The sequence below is a fragment of the Orbicella faveolata genome, unplaced genomic scaffold (genome assembly GCF_042242905.1).
Source record: "Orbicella faveolata isolate gen_17 unplaced genomic scaffold, um_ofav_v1 contig_15, whole genome shotgun sequence".
Taxonomy (NCBI): domain Eukaryota; kingdom Metazoa; phylum Cnidaria; class Anthozoa; order Scleractinia; family Merulinidae; genus Orbicella; species Orbicella faveolata.
The window spans coordinates 11,620,501-11,639,366 of NW_028301542.1; the positions used below are offsets into that span (position 1 = coordinate 11,620,501).

At 38.7% G+C, this 18,866-nt stretch overlaps 2 protein-coding genes and 1 pseudogene across 2 annotated transcripts; 2 read left to right on the top strand and 1 right to left on the bottom strand.

Moving 5' to 3' along the window:
- Nucleotides 1–9,431: 9,431 nt before the first annotated feature.
- Nucleotides 9,432–14,820, top strand: LOC149113538 (N-lysine methyltransferase KMT5A-B-like). Its single transcript, XM_089288392.1, has 4 exons — nucleotides 9,432–9,493; nucleotides 11,842–12,048; nucleotides 12,508–12,707; nucleotides 12,932–14,820. The coding sequence occupies exons 2-4, from the start codon at nucleotides 11,902–11,904 to the stop codon at nucleotides 13,167–13,169; spliced, it is 585 nt and encodes a 194-aa protein (XP_089144518.1). The 5' UTR covers nucleotides 9,432–9,493; nucleotides 11,842–11,901; the 3' UTR covers nucleotides 13,170–14,820.
- A 1,203-nt stretch (nucleotides 14,821–16,023) lies between these two features.
- Nucleotides 16,024–17,013, bottom strand: LOC149113539 (uncharacterized). Its single transcript, XM_089288409.1, has one exon. The coding sequence runs from the start codon at nucleotides 16,960–16,962 to the stop codon at nucleotides 16,024–16,026; it is 939 nt and encodes a 312-aa protein (XP_089144535.1). The 5' UTR covers nucleotides 16,963–17,013.
- A 244-nt stretch (nucleotides 17,014–17,257) lies between these two features.
- Nucleotides 17,258–18,050, top strand: LOC149113540 (uncharacterized; annotated as a pseudogene).
- Nucleotides 18,051–18,866: the final 816 nt, after the last annotated feature.

Here is an 18,866-nt window from a genome sequence, read left to right on the forward strand (position 1 = left end):
TAAAACTAAAATTAAACTAAAATTAACTAAAAATTAATTAATTTAATTTTAACTAAAATTAAAACTAGCCGATAAGTCAGGCTCTATCAAGCAAAACAATAATTGGAATTCACACAAGCAAAATGACCGCGAGATAATTCAATTAAATAGCTCTGAAAACCCTTACTGAAGAACCTACTTTAAATACAGACAAAACAATTTATGTTCAGCTAACTAAATTCTGCTTATCAAAAATCGTTACCGCTAAAAGCTTTCTTACGTCGCTTTTAAAGTATCAGTGTACCCCAAATGACAACCTCGCGTTGCCGCTGCTTCACGATCACGTTTCATAAAACCCCCAATAAAGTATATATTTTCTGAAAGCTTAGTAATTGCAGATTCCGATTATTACTTGACATAACGCCAGAAATAAAACCCTTTTCTAAAATAGCGATCATTTTCCAAAAGTATGTAGTTTCACAAATTGAGTTCGTTTCCGGTGAGAATTTAAAAAGGATGAAAAATCGTGGTAAACGAACTGGAAACGTGTGCCTCATTCGTTGAAATATCAGTTTTGAGTTAATAAAGCAAAATCTACTTTGGGGCGTTTTTCCGGTTATGGAGATTAGATCTCAAAACGTGTGAAAAGTTATTACCTGTTGATCGATAAAGTGAGGGCTCGTCTTACTTAGACAATAGAGCTCACATATCGTCCTGCAAAGCAGTCTCAAATGCTGTTTCTGGCGGGAAATACCAACAAAGCTCTCTTTTCCTCCGCTGCACTCGCTGTTTTGGACGCACTGGATGCAATAACTTTACGATGCCGCAGGCCAAACCTAAGGGATCTAAAAAGCGCGATTGAGGAAGCAACGGGAATTTGAACGGCGAATCCGCAAAAGAAACTATGCTTTAGGAAATGAGAGTATCAGGGTAAGACCGCCTTTTACACCTACTATTAGTAGTTGTACTGTATACATTAGAACTACGATGAATCTTCTATAATGACGTGGCGCCGTAAAATGCTGAGATATATTTTGTGAAAACTGGGAGCCTCGAAGGCGAACTGCGCTCAAACGGAGCGGCTGCGACACAAAACTGTTTACAAAACATGACAGCGCGTATTTGGGAATATAGGACAAATGTAACTGGAACGGTTAGCAGTCGAATTGTTTTTCCGTGAGTATTTTGAAACAATTGAACCGTCCAGTTCTAGCAATTTATCTTGCTCAGAGTATGAGCCTTTATCACTAGCGGCGAGCGCTTCGGCCCATTCCTTATGAAATACTTTTTAGGTTTCGGTGCCTTCTTCGCACTTGAAAAAGGACACGATCTTTTGCGTTTCTTTTTTGAAGACATCTTCCACTACAAATAAATCGATTACGCGTGACAGACTAATCGCGCGATGCAAAGCAAAACATGCTACGCTTCTAGCAAGTGACTTTTAATGGAGGTTTAATTGATCATGACAACTTGCATCCTCGGAGACCCAGGGGCTACTAGCCGGGACGATGCGATATTTTCCGGTAAGGGATATTTTCGGCGCGAAAGTTTACTTCAAGCTCTTCAGGTCTTGAAGTAAACTTTCGCGCGAAAATATTGCTTCGTCCCGGCTGATAGCCCCTGGGTCTCCGAGGATGAACAACTTGTTGACAGTTTCCAATTAGAGATAATTTATTCAAAAAATCGTTTTTCTTTATAACTTTGTCGGGGAGAAACCTTTCTTCGCAGAACTTTTTGCAATTAAAAGAACTCAATGAGATGTACTTGGGAATATAAATAACTAAAATTTAGCAAAATTGTCGATTTTGGGGTACACTGAGAAAAAGATTGCTAAATGTATCCATAAAACCGGAGCTTTTGCACCGAGCTTTCTTGATCTTGTTTATTTTTTATTATTATTTACGTGGTGTATTTGGCTGCGGTTATCATGTTGATAGATAATACTTTCGAACAGAGAACGTCTGCAAGAAAAAGGTTAACTCACAATAATTATGCTTTGACTTTCTTACGTGCGCAACGCGTCGACTGCTAGTGGCTGATCGCGGGTCAGATCGATAGATCAGGGAACTAAAGTGTCGTCTAAAAGATCTCTTTAAAACACAAGTTTAGTAATGCCCAAGTGGCAGTCTTCAACGGTCAAATGACGGCAGAAGCGATAAAAAGCCTAAATAAAAAGAGAGCAATAACATATGGAAATACAGTTTGAAATATTTGGGAAAAAGAATACTGTATTGTAAATTCAATTTTACAACGAAAATGACCATCCATGCTCATTTACGACACCTGAAATTAATCTGTATGGTCCCATTTTACAAGTATTCGGACACGCGTCGACACCCCGTTCACTTTTTAGAGGTCGCGTGCCAAGGACGCTAAACTATCTAGTGTTCACTCAGCCTGAAAAATACGAAGGAGTATGAATAAAACTAAACCTACTTCGCTTCAAGTGTGTGTTTCCTTGTTTCTCGTGAGGTTCTAGGTCCATTTATGGTCATTTAGGTGGTTTTAGCTTCACTGTTTTGTCCTCTGTATAGCTTAAATATTCTTGGTTTTCACTCACGTGACCAACAGCGGTGTTTTCTCACCGAAACAAAGAAAAAATTCACATAAAAATAGAGTTCAATTCCCGGAGGTTAAATTTTGGGCTCCCACATGGCCGTCGTTTCTTTGTTTAGGGGCCCCAACATGGCCGCCGTGACGTCAGGTGAAAACCAAGAATAGATATCACAGAGGACGGTTTTGTGCAGAGCGGTTCAGTGGTGAAAATGGCCGCGCTTTCTATGCCATGGTTAACACTAACAAAATGAGGTATATAAGTTATTATAGAGTATTACAGAAGTTGTTACTCCTGAACTCGGCTCCAATTTCAAAAAAAAAAAAAAACGCCGACCTTTTTTTCCAATTTTAGCTTGAAAAAAATGAGCACGATTGATAACAAACCTAGGATGTGATAACTACTTTTGATTGAAAACTACTGAGCCAGTTTGAGATTATGATTGACTGATTGACTGATAATGTCGCTGAAACAGGCAGATCTTGCATTACGACGATAAGGCTTCGTTCGTACTACATGAATTTATGTATTTTAAAAGACTCTCTCAACACGACGCCTGGTTTTTTTTTTCTTTTCCTTTTTTTTTAGGGAGAGCAGGTGAAGGCGAGGTGCAATGCCAACACGTGCAAACCGAGGAGAGGGACGCTCACACCGCCACAAGTCGCCCCAACACGAAGCCATGTGTTAAGGGCGTGGAGTTTTTGGGATATTTCTCAGTCATGCGTTGTAACTCGGTACCTCTTATAAACTGATGTGACCGAGAGCTATCGAGCTTAGAGTAATTTTGTTGGTAAATAGTTTCACCATAGACCTACATGTACCCCTCCAGGCGATATTTCGAATAGCTAGAGCCGCGTTTAATCAACGGCTAAGGACATTCAACATTGCAGAAATACTTTTAGTGTTCACTGTTTGCACTGTAAGATCTTGCAAGGGAGAATGAAATTATCCTTTTTCCTCTGGGCTATCCGACAGAACCTACTAATTTTCACCAGCCATGTGAAAAGCAGTTTAGTCGTCAAAGTAAACGCGTTTTGAAGGCCATGTTGTGACTCTCTAATAATACTAACTTTATTCATTTGATAAAAATTTAATTCAAAAGTCACAGATGATAAAAGATACAATGAAGGTTAGAAAAGTTTACATAATAAGAGGCGGTAAGGCGACCTTGTGGCTAATTTATATCTAAAACGTACGCCAGGTGTTTAGCTGGCCGATTGAAATTTTCCCTCTTAAACGATAGAGCGGTTTTCAATTGAGGGTCGTAAAACCGAAACCAAAATCAATTACTTACCAATTAGACTACTCAGCTAATCTAAAACTGTAGTAAAACCAAACCCAAAGTAATTGTCTAATTACGTTCGACACTCAATTGAAAACCGCTCTATTACGTAATAAACCGCTAACATGATTACACTTGCCAAAAATAGTTAGTTGACATCCCAAGAGCTGACCATTTTAAAAGCACTTGGAGACGCGTTGACTTTTCAGGGGAATCGAGGCAAGGACATTACAGAAAAGTCAGAAATACTTAACGTGTTCACTGGTTATACTCAAGGTTACTCGATAAACTTTCTAGTGTGACTCTTTCCTAATACGAAGGTTAACGCTAACGAAATGAAGGATATAAGTTATATAAGTTATTGTAGAGTATTACATAAGTTATTAAATACAATAACTTATAAGAGAGGCGGATGTATCTCTGCTCCATTTTCAACTCTTGGTCTAAAAAAGACACTTATTAGACTGATTGATTAAAAACCCAGGATGTAATGCCTAGTTCAATTTAAATCTGCTAAGCCAAATTAGACTGGTTGAATGACTGATTAAGTCCAAGAAACAGGAAGATCTTATATACAGTCGTGAAAATAACCGCGCTTTTGATGTCATATATCAACTCTTTGTTAACCGAAGCAATGAAGGTTAAACCTAATGCTAACGGAAATGAAAATCAAGATAACAGTATCTTTACTTGATGATATGATGAATTATGTAATTCCGTATGAAAGTGACCTATTTTTTGAATTCGTCGTTAATTCTAACGATTCACTTAAAACCAAAATAACAAATGCAGAAATTAATAAACACGAACTTCAACTTAAATAAACCGATTATACAACAATACGAAAAACGGCAAAAAAATAGAAAGGAAAATACGAGATTACTTACAAGATCTGTACTGCACTCCGGAACTGACAACGACTGAATACAGCAGGAATACAGCTAGAAAACTATGACGTTTTAAAACAGAATTTTGAACCAGAAGAACAGACTTAACGAGGTTACGTGATAAACAATAGACGATTACCTAACACGACGTGAAAAAACTAATTTACATTTAAAACTGTTCGAAAAAGTACGCAAAAATTAGCTTATAACAACAAAGACAAAAACAAAAAAGAAAAGGCGACCAAAAACGGAAAAATTTAACTCTCGTGGCTACAAAAGTAATTCCATCAATGTTTGCATCATTACATTTGTTAGTCGATACCCCAAGGTGATTTTCATATCTCAAACTCATTAATTATTGATGTCGTTGTTACCCAACCAAAACGCCTCATTCTGGTAAAGTGGATGAGTTTAGAAACCCAATAAAAAAAAACGAGTTGAAAACCGCACGTGCTTGGAAACGATTTCAAACCCGTGTGCAAAATGTTTCTTAATCCGCATATTCATAGAGCAAGACCAACACATGAAGATGAACAACTTTATTTAATCACACAGAGTTACAATACACTTTAAAGCAAGCTTATTCGCTGCTGACATTGAATGTAAAGTCCCCAAAACAGAAAGAGCTATTCTTTTCTAAATTAAATTCTCCCTCATTTATTGTAACCTTGTCTTTTGGTTCGGTCTCAACCTTGCTTATACACTTCGGCCCTAAAATGGCACTTACATGGGAAACAACTTTCTCCTCCGGTTTTTATATTGGGTAGACTTTGGAATAGCGCTGGTCACACAAGTTTCCTCTTCTTCACCAGTTTAGGTCTAAATCTCGAAAACATTAAAACCAAATGTTTTCTCGCGTTTGGAAACCGGTGATGAGTTTAGGAGGTCTAAATCTGTACTCTGCCATCTGCATTGCGAAGCAACGTGCTCGCTCAGAAGTCACAAACAGTTAGGTAACAACGTGGCATTGAATGCAAATAAAATAATATCACAGACCAGCAGCAGCAAGTAGGTGACAGGTTCACGTTCCACGTCTCAAATAAAACATATTTAAATTCAGAAAACTTATTGTAATGATAATTTCTACAAATTTTCTTTGTTGAAGGAGTAATTTCAAAAACTTGTGCTTCGGGTTTCATCAGGTTTCCAAACGCTCGAAAACAATAAAACCAAATGTTTCCTCGCGTTTGGAAACCGGTGATGAAACCCGAAGCTCGAGTTTTTGAAATAGTACGTGGACAACGAAAACGTACGGCTTGGTATGATAGACATCAAAGGGTTGCTGTTTGTTACAATGAGTTGTTTTTTGTTACATTAGGGTTCCTGGCTTATAATTGATTCAATCTTGGGTGTGACATTCAGGTTTAAAGCAGCATCTTCAGTGCTGAGGTCTCATTCACCCTGGTGATTTGGAAGAGAGCAGATCGAGAACAACAAGAACTGTATTAGGCTAAAATCTTACTTGCGTCTACCATCATGGTAAGTGTTGCACGAGAAAAGGTTTTGTTTCCTTTTTGACTAATGAATTTACTCTACTGCTTATTTTGAACTGGTGACTGATGTCAGATTTATCCCAATCTCTTTCCGCAGAGTGTGATTAAACCAGAAATGAAGATCAAGCTGCGTATGGACGGTGCTGTAAACGGGCACAAGTTCGTGATTACAGGGGAAGGAAGTGGCCAGCCTTTCGAGTAAGTAAAAGTGTACAAATGTTTAATCATTGTGGTCAGTTTTACGGCACCCTTGCTTCGAGCATTGCTTAGTATTTTTGCTTCGTATTTTTTTCCCATTGAACAAGATATCTAATACCGAGAATACGTCTAAAGCCGTATTTTATTCAGGATATTGCAGCAGATACAGGGTTTATCTCTCTTTCCTTCGATTTTACGACCCTTGAGGTTACCGTACGCCTTCAGAGGTGTCTAAGTCCAAGCAATGTTGCGCGTCCAGTTTAAACTGTAGACACCTAAGCCCCTATTTCCAGTTAAAGCTCATAGAGCTGGTTATCAAACTATACCAAGAATTAAAATAAAAATTGAAATAAAAAGGAATTGTCGAATTTTTTACGACCTGTAAATGCGAGCGCGCAAATCACCTTTTGAAAGCTACAAGGCGAAGCGAATTTTGTTTTTCGTTTATTTAATTCGTTCCTCAGTTTCCGGACCCAAAGCGCCAAAGAACGTGTGTGCGATTTGCCATATTTAATTTCCGTGAAACGTTACAGAACATGTTCGAAATACGATGAAAAAAGCATGGACTGCCCGTAGTCAAGTTATGCTCTAGGTCCAAATTTGAGAGCAAACGAACAAATTCTCTTTGACTTCTAGCTCTTAAAAAGGACGCGAAAGGTTATTCGGACGCTCGCATTTAGACGTAGAGAAAAATTCGACAATTCATTTTATCCCCAATTTCTCGGTATACTGTGATAGCCAGTTCTATAAGCTTTACTTTGATATAGGGGTTTAAGTATCTACAGTTTCAACAGGACGCGCTACATCGTTTGGACGCGAGACACCTCTAAAGTTTCTCCAAAGGTAAACGAACGAAGAAGATAGGGAGAAAGTCTACATGAAGACTTTCAAAAATTAATTCTTATCCTTGCCTCGAAATCGAAACCTAAAATCTAGCTGCCTTTGCTCTATGTTACAAGGATTGTGGGGCTAAAAGGCTCCACTTGCTATGTATTTTAGTCTTAGCCATTCATTATTTACTTGAAAAAAAAAAAGAAAAAACTTTCATTACTTGGGTTTTTGTCAGATTGAAGACGTCCTCTGTGATGGGACCAGACTGTTAAGTGTCTATTTATTTAACCTTTCCATACCTAGTTTATCAAGTAATTCCCGCCTTGTTTCTGAGTCGCTTTCTTTTTCCCTGTTGCTCTTCCTTTGCCACATAGAAAAGTTGGTCGTCGCGTCATTTGCGTTAAAGTAAGCACTGTAAAAGTGCGCACTATTCAAAAGAGCGAGCAACCAATTAACTCAGTCAAAGGGAACTTACTGTAATGTTTGCGTATAGATAATAGAGCCAAATGGTAATGAAACCTGTCAAAGTTCTTTGTTTTATGTTTTTGATGGCTATTTTGGGGGTTGACCTCGCACAAAACCTGGCAATATACAAAAGGCGGTTATGTGTGCTCACAAAACTAACCAAGAGAAGCATTGCGATTGTAGTGTCATTTATACGCAATCAGTGAGCATTAAACGAAAGATGGGCAGGTTCAAGGACCTTCCAACATAAATCTTAGCAAGTTTTGTTTGTTTCTTTGATGTTTACCGACCTTTCTAACCATTTCCCTCCGTTCAAGTTTCTATAGTTTGGTGGTGTAAAAGAAAGCCACCAAATATCTACCAGGAAAACAATAATCATACGGTTCTGAAAGTTTGAGGTCAGACTGTCATAGTCAAAAGCAAATATTCGCTTGTTTAATAAGGGCTTTATATAGTAACAGAATGCTGTTGATGAGAATTTCAGAACTATTTTTCGATTGCCATTAATCAGCCAAAGTAGATAAGTGTATCTGGCGTCATTATCCAAGGACTTTGTCACAGAGAAAAAAAAAATCTGCACTGCATATGAACAGTTCCTTTTTTTGTTACGTTTTTCGTTTCTTGTTTGTGTTCTATGGGAAAACAGACTATGGATCTGACAGTCATAGACGGCGGACCTCTGCCTTTCGCTTTCGATATCTTGACAACAGCATTCGATTACGGCAACAGGGTATTCGCCAAATACCCAAAAGACATCCCAGACTATTTCAAGCAGTCGTTTCCTGAGGGGTTTTCTTGGGAACGAAGCATTACTTACGAAGACCGGGGCATTTGCATCGCCACAAACGACATAAAGTAAGATGTAGAGCTGATGGCTCTCGCTAAGAAGATTTATAGGAAATTCATAGGAACCTGCACAAAAAATTAATTCGTGATACTTCCGTCGGAGAATTGCCATGCCAAATTGTTATCCCAAGTCAGAGTATTCTGAAATTCTATCTACAAATCTTCGAAGCGATTGCGATTTATTTAGTTCAGCTTTGCATTCCCTGTGGAATGAGTATGCTTCATCAACTGATGTTTACAAGCTCGTGGAAACAGTCTTCCAGAGTTTAGGATCTGAAGAAGTTTGCACGATAAATATGCAATACATCTAAACAACTTATATGATAAAATCGCGAAGAAAAGGTCATTTCATTGACATACCACGGAAATTCTTCACTACTCCTCAATATCTACTCCTCTTCTCTTCAGTTCAAAACCGTCACCAATATTCTTGTTTGACGTCACTAGCCCCAGTCTCCGTTGCCTTCGGTGGTCTGCTTAGTAATCCCGACTTAAGAAATTCATTAAAAAAATCGCTGTTTTAACCAAAAACAAAACTGCTTGTGGCAATTTGTTCCATGCAATATAAGATTATCCCGCTAAAAATATATTTGGGGTTATATAAACTTTTAAGGCATTTTTCCAAAATGGTTCTCTCTGTGTATCATAAAAGGGAAGAAGAAAAAAATCGCAACTGCGGTAAATGACAAAGTGTTCCTTTTATCTTTGCATAGTAACACTGACTATCTTTTATTTCTTTTTTATCAGAATGAAGAAAGACGACGACAACTGTGATTGTTTTTCGATTTGATGGGGTGAACTTTCCTGCCAATAGTCCAGTTATGCAAAAGACCGTGAAATGGGAGCCATGCACTGAGGAAATGTACGTGCGCGATGGCGTGCTGAAGGGTGATCTCAACATGGCTCTGTTGCTTGAAGGAGGTGGCCATTACCGATGTGACTTGAAAACTACTTACAAGTAAGTTTTCCTGTTATTATGCGTTTAAGATATTCATGACTTACAATAAGGAGACATGAATAAGTTCATCAAGACATGAATAAGTTTTAGTGGTCACGGTGACCTTAGCTCCGAATTCTAGATTAGAGATGCCCCATGTGGGGATTGGTGTTGAACACTTATCACCCTGTATGACGCAATTTATAGTACAGCATTGTATTTCTCGTTTTGCATTTTCTTCCTGTATTGTATTAATCACGATGTATTAATAGCACAATATTGTATTTTTCATTTCGTTACGTAATCTCCCACACTGTAACCGTATTTAAACTTAGTTTTCGTCCTTTTTCTCTTGTAACTGATGAAGGTCTAAGACCGAAACGTTTTTCTATTAAATTTTTAACTTTTTAACTTTTTTTACCGTCAGAAGTTGTCCGTCCTTGCTTTATCAAACGTTTTTAAATTCATTTTTGCGGTGAGGCTTGGACTGTGAATCTTCATTGATCCTCCTGACGCAGTGGCATTCTTTGTTGGCTTGAGGGCATTTTATAACCGTTTATATATATATATATATATATATATACTGATATATACCTCATCTTTTGAAAACCAGGTCCGAACAGCCCAATAACAGCTGGTGCCTAATAGAGTCATGTAAGCAGTGCTTACCAAGTTCCGCACTCCGCACTTCATCTAGTGCAAAAAGGAAATGACACTAGAATCTCTGGGCCACCCGTGGATGAATTCAGGCTTAACTGTCATCATATCAGATAAAAGCTCTTTGCAAGCATAACTTAATGACAGCAAACTAAAGTGCCTTGAAATCTCCCCCTCCCCCCGGGGTCAGGTACCACTCCGCACATATCAGTACAAATTGATATATCAAAAAAATGTTCAAAAAAATATCGAATGTTTAGAGTTCGAGAGTGATCGTCGTCACTGTAAATTTTTCTAGAATAACAGAGATGAGAAACTTTTATTAATTTGCCTTGTTAAACTGAACTCTCGACTAAGTAAAACATATTACGGAATTTCGTTCCCCTGAGTAAGTTGCACTATAACAGTATTTACTTATTAAAATTACGTAAATCGATACAGCAGGGAATCACCCAGACCACAAGACTGAATAAAAACAATCTCGCTTCAGAACCTCTCAAAAGTTAAAGACAGCAAATAAATAGCATAATGGGCGCCCTTCTGGATATGAATATTTCATGAGAGACTTATGGATGAATACTTACCACTATAAACGTTTGTGTAGACTTCTGACCTCTCTCCATCTTTTGCTTACTGCTTACTTGTACGTTCGGTTACTCTGCGAAAAACTTGTTTTGTTCTTACTATCGAGCCTCTCAAGAGGTTCCTATTTGGTGTTTTCTGGGAGATGGAACGATAAAGCTAAAAAATCCGAACAAATTTATCTCCGGCCCACCCTGACTAACGTAAAGTTACTCGCCTTAGAAACCTCTATGCACTCAACAACCGCCATATTTTTTTTTCATCGATGTTGACACTTCGTAAAACATAATTCCTATTTTTCTTCTCCTAAAATGTGGAAAAATCTAATAATTCTTCCGGAGACGAGGAATATTATTCCTGTGAGCTACCAAATTTCGAGCTTAAGTTTTTTGCCGGGCCTCGAATTTAACCGAGCAGGAGTTGAATCAGCTGATTGAATAAAGGCACTCGGCACTCGGAAACGGACCCAAAAAACAAAAAACTGGTCTGCATCAAAAATGAATGCGTTCCCAGAGAGACTGCATAGCAACGAAAAAGAGTTTCTCTTGGAGTTACTACACCTCGACCAAATGGAACACGAACCGCGTGTTAACCACAAATTCCCGTGCTTTTGAATAAATTTAAGGCCCATGTGAAGTTTCTGTGGGAAAATATTCATTGGCACTAGTATGTAGCCTATCTTGCCATCAAGGAGCAGAGATGTCCTTCGTAAACGTCCGCAGGGTAATGCTTAAGCACAAAAGAGGGGCTAAATGTCCACTTCTAGTTAAATTTTTGTCTTCTTGTGTGGAGCAAAGCCCGGGTAACTTTGTGTCCACGGCCGAGATTTTCGAGGCCTACGAAAGCGCGGTTAGAGCGTGGACGGACAACGACAGTGTTAGCGGCCAAACAAAGTTTTTAATGAAGAGAAACAGTTTTAACAGAGTAAGTATTTTGCAGCGATCATTGCTTTAAAATTTGCTTCGTTTATAGGTCTGTGATTCTATGTTTCAAACAAGAGTGAAGAGAATGAAATAGATATTTTTTTCAACGAATGAATGAATGAATCACGTCAAAGATCAGAGTATTTAGCTATAGAAAGAAACTAATTGGGGACACTATTTGCACATTTAACGCTTTTTTTTTTACAGCAACTGAAAAACGCCATTTCGACTCATAATAAACTTGAGGGATGGCAAGTGAGGACAGACATGAGCAACCACGTTCGCGGATACCGAGGACTTAAACTCCGCCGCGCTCGTCGAAGTCGCCCAGGATATGAATTTGGTGGGCGTGACACCCAACAACGGGTTCAAAATTACATAGCCGCAAATCCTCCACCATTACCCCCGATAGAGGTGAGTTTTATTTTACCAACCAAAGCAAAATATTTTTCAAGGTTTTTTTTTTTTTCGGACAGCGATAGCTATTTATTACATGTACCATACAAACCAAGGAGGCAATACCATATATAATTTACTTGCGAATGATATGAGATCACTTTTCCAACATAATCCGAAGTATTCCGAAGATGAATAACAACCACTGGAAGGCTTCCGAATATCACGGGAGGCCATCCGATTTTTTTTCAACAAAGATTAGCCAAGTTTGCCTGAACTCAACCGAAAATTCAGAATATTTCCCAAGGTTACCGAGAAGCATCCAAAGAATATCGAAAGTCATAAAAGCTATTCCGAAGATTTCTAAACGAAGCTAAGGCTGTATACGAAGTTTCCCGAGTCAAACAAGGTTTTTAATGTTTTTACTAACATGTTTTGTCATCTTCCTGAATATTTATCCATTCTTTCATTTTACAGGTCCATGATGTTCCCAGTGACCCCAGAGGGGCAGGTCGCTGTGCGTTTGCAAACCGCGACATCGAGAGGGGTGAAATAGTAGTAGAATATCAAGGGGAGCATGTTTCCTTGGTAGAAGCAGCCACGCGCGAGGAGAAATACGCCAGGGAGGGCAAAATTTGCACCCTGATGGTCATTGAAAGTGGAGGCCGCCAAATTGCGTAAGTACCTTGTTTGACGTAAGATCTTCAAAAGGCGTTTCAGTAACAGAGCTATCTCAACAACCATCGCGACTCTTAGTATAATTAATGGTAACTTGAAAAATGAAACGAGTTTGATCAATTTGTCTATATGAGTCAAGACTAATTAAACCTATAGCCACGGCTGAAATACAAGTATACACGATTTAATAATGCGCATTATTTGTTTTATATTTTGTTTTTAGGATCGATCCCTACCAAGGCAACGAAGAAACCGGGCCGACTTGGGGGGCACTGATCAACCACTCTCGAAACCACGCAAATTTGAGACCCTTCGTAGCGTTAAAAAATTCAGGAAGACCGAGAGTGTTTTTGGTTGCCTTGCATGATATTCCCGAAACCGTAGAGTTCCTATGGAACTACAACAATACTGATTGGGAATGTCATGCAGACAGTCAAACTATTCCCTCTCAAGCCCGTTAAGGCCTGGATCAAGAATTTAAAGGGAAACAGCAGAACCTGAGTAGTCACGCGGGTTATGGTTATCCTGAATTGTTTTACTAAGCGACATGTATATTTTCTTCTAAAAACTAAATTGGAGTCCTTTCTTACATGTCGGTGAAATCGAATTGGCATAGATTTCCACTCTTGTTGGTCAATAACGCAGGTTTTTTTTTAATTATCTACCTTTGCTACGTTTAGAAGGGAGTGTACTTGATTTCGTATTAAAGAGTGGTGTTGCTTTTTGGGGGAAATAAGTGACCTTCGACCATCTCAAAACGAGGGATACGCTTATTCCAAAGGTTACAGGACCGAAATGGTTGACCTGCTTCTTTGTCAACCACCACCAAATCCTCAAATGTTGGGTACACTTGAAAATGTTGACGACGCTAAGTAGGCAGAACTGCTAAATTTTGTTCCACTAACATTTTCATGAATCAACTATTTGCTATGATCCAGACCTTAATGTGCTTGAACTCTAATTAACAATTACATCATGAGCTCGAGATTTCTACGAGTTGATAGTTGATGAGGCCGTAGGCCGAATCAAATATCGCCTCTTAGTCAAATCTACTAGCGTTCTATCACGAATGCCGTTCTCTGATTGGCTACGCTTCTCACTAGCTACGTTGTGATCGATAGATAATGAGTGGCGTAGTAGTGTGCCCTTGTTAACAAATTGACGGCCACTTCTTTCGAAGTGTCTGCGAGGAGGATTTCGATAAGAAATTTTTTGAAATCTCGAGCTCGTGATCTAATTGTTAAATAGAAATCGAGGGCGAGTAATCTAATTATTTTAGTAGATTTCTAACTGAAATTTCTTTCAAGTAACGGTTCTAAATATTTCTGGTCTTCGTGTTAAACTTCACGCTTTAGGGAATTCGTGCGGACTGAATTAATTGTCAGTTTGACATTTGCAGTTGTGTACGCGCGCTTATCAGTTTCTTTCAAACATTTCGACCTTTTTTAATTCAAGAAACCGCACGTAAATGCCCTCCTTTTAGTCTTCTCAGGAATTTTGTTTATCCATTTGTTTCTGAATGCTCTTTGAAAACTTCGTAGAATCGAGGAAACGTTGCAATGTTGTCGACCACACCAAGCTACTGCACACTAATGCATGATAGTGTGCAGTGGCTCAGCCAATCAGATTACAGCATTTTCATTAGTATAGTAGTAGAATTCTACTAAAGAATCTTAGGGTATGACTTGAACCAGAGTATTGGACTAATTTGTGACCCTTCTCTAGACCGTAATTTATAGGCGTGGTTCATGCCTTAATTTTCGTGAGTAAAAATTGTCCCCCTTCAAACAAAGTGTAACGTTATACACGTTTATATGGAAACGTTTCATTGCTTCTTACTAATTAGCAAGTGTACAAACGCATTTTCCGGATTCTGATGTAATGCCTCTCACCCTGAACTGCATCCCTTTCAATTTCTTACGAATTATTTAAATACTTAGCCACCTACTAATAGCAAAAACGAAGTTACTGTTATATAGTTGTATACTGTTATATATACTGTTTCATATAGATAATGGTGAACAGAGCGTTGTCAGGAAAAGAGTTAAACTAATTAGTAGATTTTTTTTTTTATTAGAATACACGTGATAATAAACCTTGCATTTGGCTTGACTCATTTTTTTTCTGACTGATCATGGCCTGCAGTGGGCCAGCTAAAACCACTAACCCAACATGAGTTATTCGTGAGCAAGAGTTATGTTTCTCTTGTCTCAAAACTTTTGACACAGAGGCAATCTCGTTCCCAAAGTCTTCGTTCCCCTCGACCAGCGGTCGGAAAACGAGAGCTCTGGAAGCAACCATTTTGAAATAACCGAATTCTGCCCATCCTTTTTTACTGCGCAGTCTGCATCTATGGCGCAGGCCTGAAATGGTTACTCCCAGAGCTCTCATTTTCCGATCGCTGGTCAAGGTTATGACCAAGACTCTGGGAACGAGATTGACACAGAGGCTAAAGACCTATCATTGTTTCTTATTTCGCCAGGTCCTATTTACTCGAAAGTGGAATCGAGTAGGTGAATTTCGCGAGTCTGAAAAATTATCCATTTGTTATAAAAAAAAGTCGTCAGTGTTTATAGCTAACTAGATATTATTGAAAATTTGAACAAATGGTAATCCGTATTAGCAAACGGGTACTCAGAATCGTAGTCAATCGCGAAAACCGCTCAAATCTAACCCAGCGAAAGGAAGAAACAGTACTGAAGGTGTCAACATTATAGATAAATAATAAATCCTTCTAAAAAAAATGGAATTCAATTGGAAATCATCTTCAATAACCAATAACCAAAAACGCAATTTTTTACCCGCCATTACCGTGAAAGCTTTTGTCACTTTAACTGAAGCCAGAGGACTTCACATTTGTGATATGCAATCCAATTGTGTTTGGTTTTGCTGGTAGTGTGTTAAAAGTTGAATTTAAAACTCACACTTTGGAATGATACTACTTTTCTTTGGATCTGAATTTCTAAGTTAGCTCCCTACGGACATTATATGACCAAGAAATTACTTCATTGTGATCAGCTAAGAGCAGGCTAATTTGTCGTTAATTCTTAATTAGCACTGCAGTACAAATCAACCCGCGGGCGTTCGCAATTTTCTCAGTCATATAATAAATAAGTAATTGTATGAGAGCGTGAGCAATTAAGGACTTACACTACTCCTGATATTGGAAAATTCTTTCAAATCGCACTCGCCTAAAGGCTTGTGCAATTTTGAGAGAATTTTCAAATATAAGGAGTAGTGTAAATCGTATGAATGCACTCGCATTCATACGATTACCTATACTAACTCTAACTTCATTCTTCTGGAGTAAATGTTTCAGTCGTCATCGTCATCAGTGTCTTGATCAGAGTTTGCTGGTAATGAGGTGTAGAAACGTTTTGCAGTTTCAGATAAATATTTCTGAGCTAGCTTTATACAGTCTTGCTTTACATCATCGCGAATGGGTTTCTTTCCTAGTCTCACTGGAACCAAATGTTCAGCCGCATTCAATTCCACGCCTTGCTTTTTCTTCAGGAACGAGACAATTCTCGGCTTTTCTTTCGTATCCATTGTAAACCTTATAAATGGGGTTTCCGGGTGCCAGCTTAGTTGTAAGTTCTCCTCCTGATCGGTTATTTCTCCAGAACCAAAATTGATAAACGCGATCTTCCTTACTTCGAATTTCTCGCGTTCAATGTCCTCGCTTCTAGCAACGTACTTCATTCTTAGAAAGCTTTTATAGTTCATAATCCAATCCAAATTCACCCAGTAACTTTTAACGTTATTTAAGCGGCTGTTTCGTAGTGTCGTTTCCCACTCCTGTGGAGTTTCAATTTTTTCTTTGGTGTTAAAGAATTGCTGAATACAGCCAAACCGCCTGTCACAAATTGAAAATGAGTGTCCCTCCAGTAGGAATTTAAGGTCCACTCTTAGAAACTCTCCCTTTCTAACAATATGGTCTAGGTAAAAAAATAAGTAGGATTCTTTAAACTGAGCCGGCGAGTTATCTGCCCACAGTATAAGGTGATGGAATTTACCGTATTTTTCCTGAAGGCTTTTCAGAAGATAGTTCAGCAGAGATATTACCTCGTTTGGACGGCTTCCTCCAATAGATTCATCATAGAAGAAACAATGAATGATGTCCTCGTTGGCACAATAGATCCCGAAAAGGTTAGTCCGTGGCTTCCTCGTGTAAAAGCCATCCTGAGAAGGAACTTTTGGTGACCGTAAGCACTTATGGTAATCCATTTGGAGAGTTAACACCCTCGGTAACATATTTCAGGCAGGATTTATTATTTATCTTGTTGACTTGTTCAGTTGGCCTTGCACACGACAATTCGCGTGCTACGCAAAACGCATAGCTGAAAGAGCCCGCACGCGACGTTGCGCACGTAATAACTTCGAGCATAAACTTTAGTAGCTTTAATCGACGGTAAGTCCGCTCGGTCGGATATAGAGATTAGCTCAACCATATACCCGACTTGTGTGCTTAGAGGACAAAGGGCAAAGCTATTTAGCGACGCTGGTTACGCCGCAAAATTGCAGAAAAATGCTTTGAAATCTTACTTTCATGTACTTTTGCATCAGACCAAATAAAGGAAGAGAGCAACAAAATTTTCTTTTTGATTTCTTTGGAGCAACTTTGAGAAACATTTATAGAAATTGGGGGAAACTTTTTGGGAAATCTTGAGTTTGCAAGACTGCATTCCGGAAAGTATACGGCATTTCTAAGAGCAAAATTGAAGTTTTGCTTAAAAAGATCGACCAAGACGGGTTGTTCATAGAACCAGACAAAAGGGGACAGAAGACTCCTCGGAAACTTCTACCCGAAGCGAGAGATGCTGTCATGGACTTCATATTATCTTACGAGGCTACAGAATTACACTATCGGAGAGCAAGAAGTGGGTGCAAGAAATATTTTGATTCTAACATTTCGATGCGCCAAATGTGGTCTGAATTCGTCCGTGAACACCCTAATTTAACGACAACCAGCTTAAAAAACAAAAATAGTGGACCTGTAATTAGTTTTTCAACTTTTAGAAATATATTTAATAGGGAACTGAAAGACTTTCTAAGTTTTAGAAAGTTTAGGGTTGATACTTGTCAAGAGTGTGACAAATATAAGAACAGGCTTGACAACCTACGATCGTTGAACAATCGATCTAGCAAGCAAGACGACGAAATTCGTGACCTGATAACTCGTCGGAGCCTGCACCTTCGAGAAAGCGAGGTCAGATTTGCGTCCTTGAGATAGATGTCACAGTTCTAGCTGAAAAAGTGTATTGAATGTAGTGAGATAGCTCGGATGAGGAGTTTATCGGAGTTCACAAAATAAACAGGAACAAAAAAAATGTAGATTGTTGTATTGTTAAGTTTTTTCCCAAAAATAACCAGAAACTGAAAATGTTTGAAATTTATTACAAAACCGATCGGATCTCGGTGAAAAATGGGTAGGGCTCTTTTTGACTGGCTATGTCGTATACGAGCACACTGACAAGACTCAACATCTGAAGACGTTGTCAGATGTGATACTGTCAAACAAACCGCAACTCTTTAAACAATGTGTGGCCATAAATTTACTTTGACTTTTATGCAGAATGCCCGGGGGGTAATGGGCCGGACGTCCATAAATTACTTACAAGTAATTAGTCAACAAGAATTGCAAGCTTGGTTAAGAGGGGATTTATTACGCAACTGAAAATGTTCAGAAAAATGCCACGATCACAAACTGGGGAGACATTGCAAACTTCAAACGCGCAATTCTGACCGGAAGCCGACTAGTCGCATACTCGCGCCTGATGTTAAACAAAACAGAAGGGAAAGAGAGTTGGAAACAAAATAAAAGGAGTGTCTCGTGTGATCAAAGCAAGTTCTTTCAGAAACGCCATTAACACTAACAAAAATCTTTAACAGTAATCGTGCGAGATCATCCTGGACACTGCCCGGTCCAATACTTAAAGAATATTGTGCCAGTAATGAAGCAATCTGATTGGCTGATTTGACTTCCTAGCCCTCTAAATTAACTTGGGGGTGAAATATAAACTAGCTATGTAACGCTTTCTCTTGGTATACATTGGAATATCCCACTTGTATTCACTTGGCATATATACCAAGAAAATACAAGTGACAATAGAGAAAGCGCTGCATAAGCGTTGCGTGGGAAAGGATACCCCTTATTC

Excerpts from the sequence above, each read along its gene's own strand:
- LOC149113538 (XM_089288392.1), top strand. The coding sequence starts at position 11,902 with ATGAGCAACCACGTTCGCGGATACCGAGGACTTAAACTCCGCCGCGCT. Across the intron at positions 12,049-12,507 it reads CACCATTACCCCCGATAGAG|GTCCATGATGTTCCCAGTGA; the intron begins GTGAGTTTTATT and ends TTCATTTTACAG. Across the intron at positions 12,708-12,931 it reads AGTGGAGGCCGCCAAATTGC|GATCGATCCCTACCAAGGCA; the intron begins GTAAGTACCTTG and ends TTTTGTTTTTAG.
- LOC149113539 (XM_089288409.1), bottom strand. The coding sequence starts at position 16,962 with ATGTTACCGAGGGTGTTAACTCTCCAAATGGATTACCATAAGTGCTTA.